This window comes from Lissotriton helveticus, chromosome 11 (assembly GCF_964261635.1).
Source record: "Lissotriton helveticus chromosome 11, aLisHel1.1, whole genome shotgun sequence".
NCBI lineage: Eukaryota > Metazoa > Chordata > Amphibia > Caudata > Salamandridae > Lissotriton > Lissotriton helveticus.
In genome coordinates, this window is record NC_136072.1 from 1,203,633,971 (window position 1) to 1,203,647,510 (window position 13,540).

General features: G+C 45.1%; 1 protein-coding gene across 1 annotated transcript in view; it reads right to left on the bottom strand.

Annotated features, from left to right (window-relative positions):
* LOC144792829 (transmembrane protein 132B-like) overlaps nucleotides 1–13,540 on the bottom strand; it is a 313,741-nt gene that overhangs the window by 79,417 nt on the left and 220,784 nt on the right. The window contains exon 5 of the mRNA XM_078668025.1: nucleotides 278–483. Coding sequence (XP_078524151.1) covers nucleotides 278–483 — 206 coding nt within the window. The remainder of the gene's footprint in view (nucleotides 1–277; nucleotides 484–13,540) is intronic.

Genomic DNA, 13,540 nt, shown 5'->3' on the forward strand with positions numbered 1-13,540 from the left:
CCCCCTCCCGTGAAAGACTGCATCTGACCCCCCTCCCCTGAAAGACTACATCTGACCCCCCTCCTGAAAGACTACATCTGACCCCCCTCCTGAAAGACTACATCTGACCCCCCCCCTCCCCCTGATCCCCCCCCTGTACTGAAAGTCTACACCTGATGTCCCAAAACATGCAAAAATGTGCAAATGGACTAATGGAAAACATCCGGGTCTCCAGAGTGCACCCTAAGATTCTAAAATGGTCATAGTGCCTCAAAGATGCTTCTGGGAGCAGTGGTACCTTTTGTTGGGGGCCGTGGGGATCCTCCAGCCCTTCACCTGGCTCAGCTCCGTGTCAGAAATCTCCAGCTGCAAGGGTAGTCGAGGCACCCAGACGACCATCTCCAACTGGGCCGTGAAGTGCTGGTAGGTGAAGTTCACCACGGCGTCCACTTTGCTTTTCATTTCTTTGCCATTAACAAATATGGAATCACATTCTTCAGTGACCTGGAAAACAAACCAAGTGAGTGAAGGTCAGGAATATTTTTAGGCACAAAAAGCATAGTTTTTTACCTGTAGAAGAGCACAAGTAGGAATGAATCCTGGAACATCAAGTATAAGAGGCTAAAGGAGGTCACTCACTGGCATAAGAGGCTGCAGGTGGTCACTCACTGGCATAAGAGACTGACAGTTGTTAACCTTCCGCCATAAGATGCTGACACATGAAAAATAGTCCTTCTCTGGCAAAGAGGCTTTCAAATTTTCGCTGGATGGTATAAGAGGTAGACAGAGAGTAATTTTCTGGCATAAGAGGCTGGCAGGCTGTCATTCTCCAGCATGCAAAGATGGCAGGTTGGCACTCTCTGCCATAGGAGGATGATAGATGGTCACTTTCTCATTGAATTTAGAAACTAAGAGCTCGCTAGCTCCCTCACAAAAAGGTGGAGCAGTGGTTATCTCTCTGAAATATAGGGCTGACAGCTGTAAGAGAGGTTTATAGATACATGTTTTTGTGCATTGTTAGCAATAAGTAAAATGCTATTTCACGCTTGATTTCACATGTATAGACCGAGGCAGTGTAATTGCTTTCTAAACAGACTTCTATGTTGTGTCGAAATGTGATTTTCTACTAAATGTTCACTGGGCCATATGTTATTATTCTCCTAGGGATGATGCCCAATTATTTCCTGATTTTGCTGCCCATTGAGACTTTGAATATGCTCTGATTTTTTTACAATCTCTGTATAACTCTGCACCTGAAAGCTTCATGCCATTGATTTTGTATTGTTTGTTTTTGAATTCTGTGATAAAACCCTTTAACTTTTCAATGATCTAGATGAGTTGTTCAGCTTAATCAATTTCAATTAATTAATTGTATTCCTGACTGTTGATGTATGGGAGGTGCCTTAACACAGAGACACATTACCTCATGAAATTAAGGTTCAACACTATCTCCGATCCAGTGATTTGTGAGAATATTGATTGAGGTAGATTTTGGGTGTCTACATTTGTGCGATTTTGGGTACCCTTTGGTCTCTCACAGATTTTGGTAGCAGAGGATGGTTGATAGGAGGACCCATCTCTGTTTGACCAGAACATAGTGGTAGTGGATTTTATAGAGTGGATTTTCCTGTGACTTTTGTAGAGAACCTTGACTTGCAGTGCTGTTCCTGCACTAGTATGAATAGGGTGGAATGATTCTGGCAATTTGTAAGTGTGTTTGGTGTGTTTCTAAAGTTCAGTTGAGATTTTGAGGTGTTCATTGAGAGATGGATTGATATGCTACATTTGAAGTGTTTAGTTATGTGATGGTGATTGTGGGTTCAATTGATGGTCTGATCACTGTCGTTCTGATGTCCCAGTCCTAAATATGATTTAGGTTTTGAAAAAGGCTTTGTTTAATTATTGGTTGGTTTGGTTATCGTATTCTTCAAAATCCAAGATCTCGAGATGTTGTGGTTTACTTGTCTACATAAGGTAGTGTGTTTTGCAAGGTGCCGCATGCACACAAATAGGGCTTTCTGAGTTAATGAGTTTTCCTTTCCAGAAGATTGTGTAATCTGGGTTGATGCCCTTTGCTCCTGGGGTGCACGTGAGTAGGTACATTAGCAAAGGGATATTGCTGCAGGATGGGGTCTGCATAGTGTGAATTGAGTTTAATCAGTGCGAAAAAGATGTTGCTCTTGATTCTGTTCTTTGTGAAAATTGTTTTATTCTAACTTGCTATCATATCCATTCAATCTAGGTTGCTCAGACAGGGTTTACTTTGTTTATTTAGTGTAAATTCATTAAGAAAAGGCTTTGCATGTATTTTCCTCTTTCACAAAGAAGTCACAGTGTGATTGGTAAGTCCGCCAGAGAGGCATGCTGGGACTGGTGAGACATCACCCAAAGCTGCGCTCTCATTGTTTGGTTACTAACAGAGCTGGACTGTGATTGGTTGACTTTTGACGAGTTGTTCTTTGTTTGCTAGTTCATTTTGGGGATTTTTAGATTGTTTTTGAATAAGAATAATGGGTGCTGTTTTGTAAAAGCATAAAGTTTCTCTTATACCTTCTACTGAGGGGCAGAATTTGCTTGCAGAGGGAATGCCTGTATATGGGTGCATATAGGTTATATACATATAGCTGAATTTCTGAATGGCATGAATATACTGTTTCTGTTAAATGCTTCCAGTTTCATTTAAGGGTATATTTCACATTAAAAAGTTAGATTTCATGAGAGAAACCATGAATGACAAAAAGCCGCTACCTACGCTTACACAGTTTGCGGCATCGAACAAATTGGGATCGCATAGCCATAGATAAGGAGAAAAAGAAGCCAAAGCAGGTGAAAGGTTCATTTAAACAATGCGCTGGCTTGAGGGTAAGTGGGATCGACAAGAAAGATATTGGAGGGGAGGACATAATGAAAGGAGTAGGAGTTTTTCCACAATAGTCAAAGAAATGACATAAAAATAAAGCAGAGTAAAATAAAAATAAAATCAGGATTCAGATGAGGAGAATACATTTTTTATGATCTTTTAAATCCCAGACCTCCTCCATATACTGATGGGGTTCGGAGACAGGGACCTGGTCCAGTTGTGGTACCAGGTATAGGAGAGCAGCAGACAATGCAGGTGTCCAAACACAGGAACCAACTTCATCTGTGACTAAGGGCCAGAGGTACAACCCTTACATTTTGCAACTCACAAATTGTGTTATGAATCGCAATTTGCAGCTCGAAAAAATGCAATGTACAACAGTGTCACAGACACTGTTAGCGAATACCAATGGGGTTGCAAATTGCATGCCTTATCAATATTCATGAGGCAGGCGCAATTTGCGACCCCATTGGGAATGGCTAACACTCCCAGGGATGGTGGCCTGCTGGGGTCAGGAAAATGGCCACCATCCTGATTTGCATACGGCTGTATCCAACCTGGAGTGGCATGGTGGGTGAAAAACGATTGATTGGAATGCGGCCCGAGTGATTAAGATATATATTTGTGATTGTCATATTTGTGTTGAAAAACATTCTCAGTATGGGCATGACAATTCACACACATAAGCTTATCAGAAAACCCTGGCATAACATAAGAGTAAATATAATATGTCCAATGTACAACTTACAGTGTCATAGAAGTCTATTACAGTAAATAGATTGATTTAAAGTTCCTAGAGAACCTCACATAACATGAAGTGTTAGAATGTTTAAACCAATATTTTCAAGGAAATATTTTTCCAAATATCCTCTGTGACAACAGAACACAGTTTATTTCCACTGATATAACACATTTTTTCACAGTCCATGACATCACTCACAGTAAGGCATCACTTTACCACACACAAAATAATGGGCTAGTAGAAAGTGTAAACCATTTAACAAAAGAAACCATCCAATTTGCACTTCACGAAAGACTTCCCATAAAGAATGCTTTAAGAATACGATTATGGGCATATCACACTACACTCATATTATAACAGGAAAGACACATATCATAACAGGAAAGACACCTTTTGAGTTGTTGAGAGGTAGAATTTCTGTGACAAAGTGGAAACCAAATTGGTTCAAAAAGAAAGACAGAGAAAGCGTTATTACCCATCCACTTCACAGAGGTATCTAGCCAATAAGCTAAGGAAAATGAAACGCCATTATGATGAAAGAAAAGCAGTAGCGAAAATCAATATATTAGTAGAAGATATTGTTAGGATCAAACATCCAGCAAACAAATACAATTACAAGTTAGGCAATCCCTTTAGAGTGGTCAAAATGTGAAGTTCTGCATTAATGTTTGAGGACGGCCAATGGTGGCATGCCTGTGGTGCCTTTAGGGTGACGTCACAGAACATCACAGAACCCCACGTTGTTGCGCAGGAGCAATGGGTGAGCAGGTATGTCTCCAACCAACCCATTGGCAGGTATCTCTGGCAGAACAAAACACATGTCCCCATCACCACTTGTGACAGCTGAGCTTGAACCTGCCACACTCGACAAGGATTCCCCTGGATTTTAACCGGGAGAGATTAGATAGAGACTCGTTACTAAAAGGGGAAGCAGCTGTAATATCCTGTTATTTGTGTAGATAACTGTATAATAAACATATCCCGTGGGTTCGCCCCTCTCACGGTGTGTCTGTGCACGTGCATCCTCAGGTGTTGTGCAGACATTCTGGAATATTGGGTGTGGAAGGAACAATGCGATGTCTTACTGAGAGGAATACAATACATTGCTTTTATCATGCCCGCCTCCTCATTGCTACAAGACTAAAGCGATTTTGGAAAGGGGGGGTGGTGATGGACAGAGTTTCTGAATGATGCAGAATACTCTTACCAAGTCAAGAGATCATGGTTTTAATCCATCACCGTTTTTTAGCTCAGTGCACCATCCCAGCTCAGAACCTGGCTATATGCAAATTAGTCTGTTCCTGTCCCAGTGCATGATGGGAACAGGGCAAACCAAACTACCAAGCCAATTCTTATACTGGTAAGGAAACAAGCTTCCGGGGACAAGACTAAAGCGGCCAGGCGACTGAATGGGCAGCGAACGCACAAAAACATACAAATATAGATTGGAAACTGATTTACAGATGGAGGCACAGAATAAATGTATCCTTCATTGAACGAAGCAAAAAGGATGTCACTGCAATGAGATTCATTCCAGGCATGAGCTCCTTTTGTGCAAATATGTGCTCTGGAAACTGTGCTTGCAAATGTCTGAAGTGCTTACGTATAATCACTCATCTTCCCTTTTCTAACGGAACCATCCTGGAAACTTTGTAAAGTCTTATTAAATAATGATATGCCTTTTAAGGCCAGATATTTACTTTATTACATTGAGATATAATGCAGGGAGCATTTAATTAATAAAAACAGAATTCTAAGCAACCAGAGCAAGTAGGGGCTTCCACTGACCAGGAGACGGACATCCGATGCGTCACAGACTGGAGCAGGAGAGGCCATGGCCGCCCCCCAGGGGGGCATCAAAACCAGGGAGCAAGAAGTAAAACATGGCTGACAGGAGGACCCATGAAACGTCACATCCGCAGCAAGCCCTGCACGTTTATCCAACCACATGTCGTAATATGGGGTTTTAGGCACTGTCTTTACCTCACAGGGGCTGGTTACATGTCGGGAGGTAATTCTGATAGGGCAGATAATGGGGAGTTACCGGCTTCATTGGAAATGTGAGATCCGCAGTAAATCTGTTGACGCGTGTTCATCCTATCAAGGAATTTGTCTCCGTGAAAGCAAGCGAGACCTCTTTGTAAAACTGCTGGGATGAATGAGGAGTTTATGCAGGAACTGGGGGGCATATTAGCAAGGGCATTTACACCGCTTTAGCGGCACTTTCTGCCGCTAAAGCGGCGATATTATTATCGCCCAATTAACAAGCTGTCGCTAACAGCTGTTAGTGACAGCTTTCCGGTGACAGCGACCATTTCCCTTGCCACGTTGCATGTCAGCGATGTTAATCGCTAATGACATGCAAAGTAGGCGTGCCCCACGAAAACCACAGGAATCCACTCGCAAACACACCTAACTCCTATCAGCAATGCAACCCTGGGACCCAGTTAGCGACGATGAAAGTCGCACTTACCGCGGTTATCACAGCTTTTTTACACCATGCTCAAAACCTGACTTGTCCATTCAACTCAATGGGGGGGGGGGGTGGATTGTGTTGCTGAGACCACCATGGCCTATCAGCAACCACCCCCCTAACGCTGGGTTATTATCGCTGTATTCATGCGATAATCCCGCTTTTCACTGCTATCGCTGGATTTTTCATCGACGTGGAGATAGCCTTTGCTAATAACGTGCTATCTCGGCGATGGAATCCATCGATAGCCGGTGATGAAAAAATACACGCTAAGCGCGCTTTGCGATATTTATCGCAAAGCTTTGCTAATATGCCCCTGGGTGTGGTGTTCCTGATTCCCTGTAACTCCATATTAATAATTGCCTGCACAGAGTCCAACTCTCAAAGCAACAGTTTTTCCACTCCCCAGAGCTAACAATGCTCTGTTTTGGTGTAATTACCAACAGCGCTTTAACTGAGATGGAAACGATGAAGGGTCTCTAAAACAGGCATGGCCAAAGAAGTGTGACTAGGAATCCTTTCAAAAAAGTGTGTAATTAAGGTCACATATGCACACAATAAGACACATTTCTTAGCTTTGTCGGTGCTTGTTAGATTCTTTTCAGTTAATAATAATATAAGTGTTAGACATGTTGGCCTTAGGGTGGTCTTCCTCCAAACCTTTTGCAGAATTTGTTTTGTTGGCTTAGGACTCTGCTCACTTTACCACTGCTAACCAGTGCTAAACGCTTGTGCTCGCTACTTTAACATGGTAAAATTGGCTAACACCCAATTGGCACATTCAATTTACTTGTCAGTCCCTAGTAAAGTAGTACCACATGTACTCAGGGGCTTTAAATTAAACACTTCTAGTGGGCCTATAGCACGTATTGTAACACCCAATTTAGTAGCCCTTTAAACATGTCTCAGAACTGCCATAGCTGCCTCTTGTTGTTGTTGTTGTTTTAACTGCCAGTTTGCTGTGGCAAAATAAACCCTTTGGCAGGCATAAACCTTCCCTTTTATTACATATACGCAACTCCTAGGGTAGGCCCTAAACAGCCCCTAGGACAGAGTGCAGTGCATTTAAAAAGCTTTTAACTTCTTCATGTCCTGGTAGTAAAAAACTCTTCAATTTGTTTTTCACTACTTCAGGCCTATCTCTCCCATAGGAGAACATTTGTGCTACCTTATTATATTTGGTAAGTGATAACTTTCAATTGGGAGCAGATAGAAATGTAGAGTTTGGTTCTTTAAAGAATTCTCATTTAAAACCATATGTAATGGTAAAGTTGAATTTTAAGCCACAATTATGAAAATACGACTTTTATAAATTTTATATTTTCATATCTCAAACATTTGGTGCTTTCAGCATGTATCCTGGGTCACATGACCAGGTGTAGCTGGCAGTTGGTCTTTGTGTATTGCTTTTCCAGGCATCAGAGGCGTATTGGAGGCATTTCAGGGACTGACCTCGCTACCCAGCGGCTATCTAAGGACAAGGAGCCACATCTCGCCTACCTGCACACCGGGACTTTGCTGAGGGGCTGCAGGCTTTCGGGTGAGTGCGGTCAGCGGGGCTGCGAGCGTGCAGGGGACTCCATTGCCCAGGAGCCCCTGCGAGACCATTTTACAGCTTCCGGTCCGCTCTCCCTGCTGCCGCCCCCCGCCCCCTGCACTTTAAAACCTCTCTCACCCTTTCCTTTGGCGGGACGCTTTTCCAGGCATCAGAGGCGTATTGGAGGCATTTCAGGGACTGACCTCGCTACCCAGCGGCTATCTAAGGACAAGGAGCCACATCTCGCCGCACCCGCTCCGCGGGTGCCGCTTCGCCTACCTGCACACCGGGACTTTGCTGAGGGGCTGCAGGCTTTCGGGTGAGTGCGGTCAGCGGGGCTGCGAGCGTGCAGGGGACTCCATTGCCCAGGAGCCCCTGCGAGACCATTTTACAGCTTCCGGTCCGCTCTCCCTGCTGCCACGCCCCCCCTATTTATTGCCTTAGCACTCCCGCAGTGCGGGACGCAGCCCGGGCGAAGACAGGGCAAAGACTGGGCCGTTTGAGGCCGTTCGAGGTCTAAGAGGGCTGGGCTGGGCCACCCCCCCTTAATTTTATTTGTTTTTGGGTTTACTCCTGTGTGGCACATCTTACAGTTTTATTGTTGTGTGTATATTAATTTATTGACCTGTACTCTGTAACATGTGTTCACGGGGTAGTCGGAGCAAGACCCTTATGGCAGCTAGCAATTCCAACAGGTCCATAGACGATTTCCTAGTCAAAACCAATTTGGCTATTGATGAGGAAATCAGTAAAATGCAGCACAAGGTCTCTTTAGAACTTGATGCTGCACGAAGGCTGTCAGCGCATATTGCCAGCTCCAAAAAATCATCCCTGGGAAATATTGCATCTGCCCGTACCCCTGACCGTTCAACCGCTCCTCGGCCGTTATTAACAACGGTAGAGATGCATCCTGCTCCCCCCATCGTTCCTCTACATTCCCCTCCAATCTCCCAATCCAACCCAGTTCATTTAAATACTGACCCTGCTCCCCTTTTTAGCATCGCAACCTCCTTTCCCATTCCCAAAGCAACCCAAGCAGCGAGTCTTTGTAGTGCTAAGAAAGCGGCAGCACACAAAAAGAAATGCCTTGCGAGAACCTTGCACGCAAGGAAAAAAGCCAGAATAGCAAGACTAAAATTCTTTAATAACAGGCGGGCAATGGGGTCTCTTGGGGCGAAGGATGTTAAACCCCAACCGTTTCCAAGTGCTCTCAATGGGGAAGCTACTATGGAAACACATAGTTCGGTGGTAGATGATGTTCTTATCATCTCTCCTAGTCAGAATAGTTCAAGTATTCCGGAGGGTCGGGTGACTGGCCCGGTGTCTGGCAGGGAGGGTGATAATGAATTCCTGCATCTAGTATGGGACACGCTTAAGCAGTTACTCTCCCCCCTAGAACTAAGGCTTTCTCGTATAGAGAATAACCTCCTTGAAATGGATAGGACCATAGTCACCCTGGCTAGCCTGAGCCTCAAGGAAATGGACGCTAAGCTTTTATGTGCAACCGAATCTACTCCCCAGCCCTTAGTTGCAGAACCCGCTCAATCTCCTTTACAACCAGCACCAATCGTTCCCGAGACTTTGTCAATATCTAAACCAATCCCAAAACCTCGTACCACCATTGCTAAAACTATTGTACCTACCCCTAGCCTTGTAGTACCGAAACCCTCTCTTCCGTATAAACCAGCACACAGGTCGAACACTGACTCCAGGGTGCCAGTCAACCACCCCTTCAGGCTGCCCTCAGTGCGCAATCCATCACGCCAGGCCAGCCGTAACAACTTTCGAGGAGGGTTTATTGACCTCCCGCCTGAAGCAGGGCCGTACGTTGTTATATTAGCCGGTGTCCCAGAGTTGGATCAACAATCCCAGGAGAACGATCTTTCGTTAAAAAATAAAGTTATACACTGGCTGAATTCCAACAAACAGCTCCCCGACCATCAAAGAAGCAGTGTACTTATGGTTCGGAGAGTTCCTTGGATCGGCCGCACTCACAAGTCTATAGCCGGAGACTGTGTGGTGGTTTCTTTTTCTGATCCCCACACAGCCCAGCACTTATGTGCATGGCCATCCTTTGAGGCCAATTCCGTAATAGTGGTGAGGCCCCTCACTTTTTTCTACCCTCCTAGACAACAACCAGTGAGTGAGGGATCTTGGACCACCGTTAGGAATGTTAGTCGCCCAACTTATAGTTTTGTTGGTCAAAACCAACCAAACTGGTGGCAAGGGTTTTCAACCTCTAATAGGTTTGGCTGCTTGGAGGAGGTGGACTGACTTGGGTGGTCTGGAGACATATCTCCCTCTAAGTTTTCGCCCCATCTACGGAGCCCTCCATCCCCAAGTCCATCTCTCGTCGGCCTACCGTTGCCTAACAATCCGGGCACAGCTTTAGATCCAGCACACACTCCTGTCTTGGCAATAAATGAAGTACAGAGCGTGGTACAGTTACCATGTGTACTAACTACGGATTGCCCTTTAAGAGTCATCTCTTGGAATATTGCTGGGCTACGGGGACGTCTGGAGAATGACGACTGGGCCAACTTCATTGATTTATATGATATCGTCATCTTTCAGGAAACCTGGTCAACCGTCCCATTGTATAAGTTGGGTTACTTTAATTTTTCAAAGCCCGCAATTAAGGGCCCCAAGGGTAGGGCCTCTGGTGGTCTCACTATCTGGATAAAAAATAATTTGGGTTTCCATGGTAGGGAAACACCGGTGGCGTGTGCAGATCTCCTATGTATCAGCCTGTGTAAACCCAACACCCCAGATATCATTTTAGTTGATGTCTATGCCCGTGGCTGTCAGGGTGGGAAAAAACAAGACGTCCTGGACGATCTTGACCTTTTATTTAAGTACTTCGGGTCCGATCAGATCGTAATTGTAGCGGGAGACTTAAATACCTCCATTGAGCCCATCTCCTCCTTGGCAGAGGATGTGGGTTCTGAGGAGGACACTGCTTGGGCAATCCCCCCGCTCACTATTGCAAAGGGTGTTAAGGGTACTGAGGCAGCTATTCATTGGCTGGGTTTTTGTTTAGAATGGGGCCTACGGGCCGCCAATGGGCGCACACGATCCGATTGCCTTGGGTGCAACACCTTCGATAACGGCTTGTGCTCAAGCCGTATCGATTATATATTGATTAAAATTGAGTGCTGGTCCATTGTTCAAGACATGGCTATTGAGCCCCGCCCGGAGAGCGACCATAATCCCCTCTCACTTGGGATATTGGTCCCAGGCATGGGGGCACCTGCCAGGAGGACTAATATCCTAACATCTGATGTTATTCTGTGCCATAATAGGCGCCGTGTAAAATGGCCTAGAGTTCTGGAGGACCCCGTACTTATTTTAAAGATAGAGGAAGAGGTAAGGGACGTGTGGAGTAGGATGTCCTTGTTATCTTCTGCTGGTATTGCAGACCCCATAATCACCAACCTTCACGAGGAGTGTTTTTCGACCCTTAAAAACCTTCTCACGAAACCATCCAGGCCTGCTAAAACCAGAGTTTATAAAAAATGGTACAATAAGAAGTGTAGAGATGCCCACAGCAACTTATTAGCTGCTGTGAAGGCCCGGAACTCCGATGCCATAAGGATGACAAGGCAATGCTATAAGCGTACCATTCAGGCTGCTAAGCGTGAATGGGATGACTCTTATTGGCTTGATCTCTTAGGTGCATGCGATTCCCCCAGCCTAACGGATTTTTGGTTGATTATAAGGAGGAGAAAGGACCCCGCCGCCCAGGTTCCAGTAAACCATGTCTCCGCCCAATTGTGGGTGGAATTCTACTCCGCACAGTTTAATGACCCAAATATAGCGACAGTTCCTTCGATGGAAACTACACTGACGTGCCAACCCCCACACACAGGAGACAGACTTTTATTTTTGGAATCTGACACTGCACTCGCTCTTGAGTCAGTTCAGTCGGGTAAAGCTCCTGGCATCGATGCTATTCCCGCTGACGTTTTTAAACTCAAACCTGACCTTTGGATCCCATATATAACCTTACTGGCAAATAACATAGCTGCAGGGGCCGAGATTCCTCCTTCATGGAAGGGCGCAGAAATTCTGCCAGTTTATAAGAAGGGTGACCGCTCCCTTCCCAACAACTATCGGCCCATTAGTTTGATCGATTCAGTCCAGAAGATTGTGTCGAGAATGATCCTAGCAAGAATTCTGGATTGGATCGATTCAAATAACATACTTTCCCCTATGCAGGCGGGTTTCAGGTTTGGGACGAGTACAGTCGACCAAGTTTTCCGGTTCACATTACTCTTTTGGAAAGTGGTCCTGTTGGGTGGCGGTACGTTATATGCTGCTTTCGTTGACCTCAAGTCGGCCTTCGACTTGGTGCCAAGGAAGAAGTTGTGGGATGCCCTTAGCCGCATGGGATTTCCGCCTGAGCTCTTGATTCTAGTCCAGCGTCTACATGAGGACAACTATGCCCAGGTTAGGTGGGGTAGCCAGGGGCAGGTGACCAAGCAATTCCCTGTACAACGTGGGGTGCGTCAAGGCTGTGTCCTGGCCCCCACGTTGTTTCTCTTATTTATTAATCAGGTTACACAACACTTTATCAACACACAGTCGGATGCTCCCATGCTGGGTGGTCGAAAGTACCCCATGTTGATCTTTGCAGACGACACCCTCCTGCTTTCTAAAACTAGAGCTGGGCTTCAGGTAGCCCTGACTAGATTTTCCGAGTTTTGTAGCAAGAATGACTTGCAAATAAATGTGGACAAAACCAAATTTATGGTTTTTTGCAAGAAAACTCCCCCTAAGTGCACCGTTTCTTTAAACGGAGTCCATATCGAGCAGGTTAGGGTTATGACATATCTTGGTGTGACCCTAGATCACCAACTCAGCTGGAACCCTCAAGTGGAAACGTCCAAACTTAAATTTAATAGGTTGGCTGGTTGCTTGCTCCATGAACAGAAGACCTCCCTTACTAGGTGTGTTAGCCCTGTGTTAAAAATTTTTGAGGCGAAGGTCATCCCCGCAACCCTTTATGGAGCAGAAGTTTGGGGTCATAAGAATCTCTCCAGTCTGTCAACTGCGCAGAACAGGTTCCTACGGAATCTGGTTAGTCTCCCTCAGTCCACTCCTACTAAACCTCTACTATTGGATCTTGGTTGCAGACCAATCGACGAGATGGCCCAGTATCGGGTGGTGGCCTTTTGGCGCCGCATCTGGACCACTCCTGAGCTTGGCCTGTTTACCCAAGAGTTGGAGGAGGTAAAACTCATGTGGGGGGCACACAAAATACAATGGTTTTGGGTAGTTAAAAATGTATTGAATATGATGGGTCTCCCGGAGCTTTGGTCCAACCCAGGGGGGGCAACTTTTCCCTCTAAACATGAGTTTAAGGCACTCTATTGGGCTTGGAGAAAATCTATCCTTGTAAACCAATCCCTGGACGTTAACATAACTGGCTCCTTTTTAGTGTTTAAGGCTGTTCCCTCATTAGAACAGTATTGGGACTTAATCACAAGCGTATTAGATCGTAAATTATACCACCAGTTCCGAATTGGCACCTTGCCCATCAATTCTTTTACAGCAAAATGGGACATGTCTACAGGAAATAAATGCCACTGGTGTGCAAACCAGGAGGAAAGTGTTGGCCACTTCTTCTTTGGCTGCCCTGCTTACCGTGCACCTAGAAGTAAGTGGCTAAGGCCGATCTGCTTGACTCTGAACAGTGGTGGATTCCGAGACGCACTCCACAAACTCCGTGTTATTAGATCAGAAACCGTAGTGGTAGGTGTTGCTAAATTTTTAAGATGGGCCTGGCTGATCCGATCCAAGAAATTGGGTATCCCTGTATGTTGAATGTCCTTTTTTAGCTGTATATAGCACCCTGTATGGTTCTTAGTGGTATTAACTTTTGTGCAAATTATCTTTGTCCCATCTGTTTTTATATACATATGTCTAAAATATCTTCTCGTTCTTAGG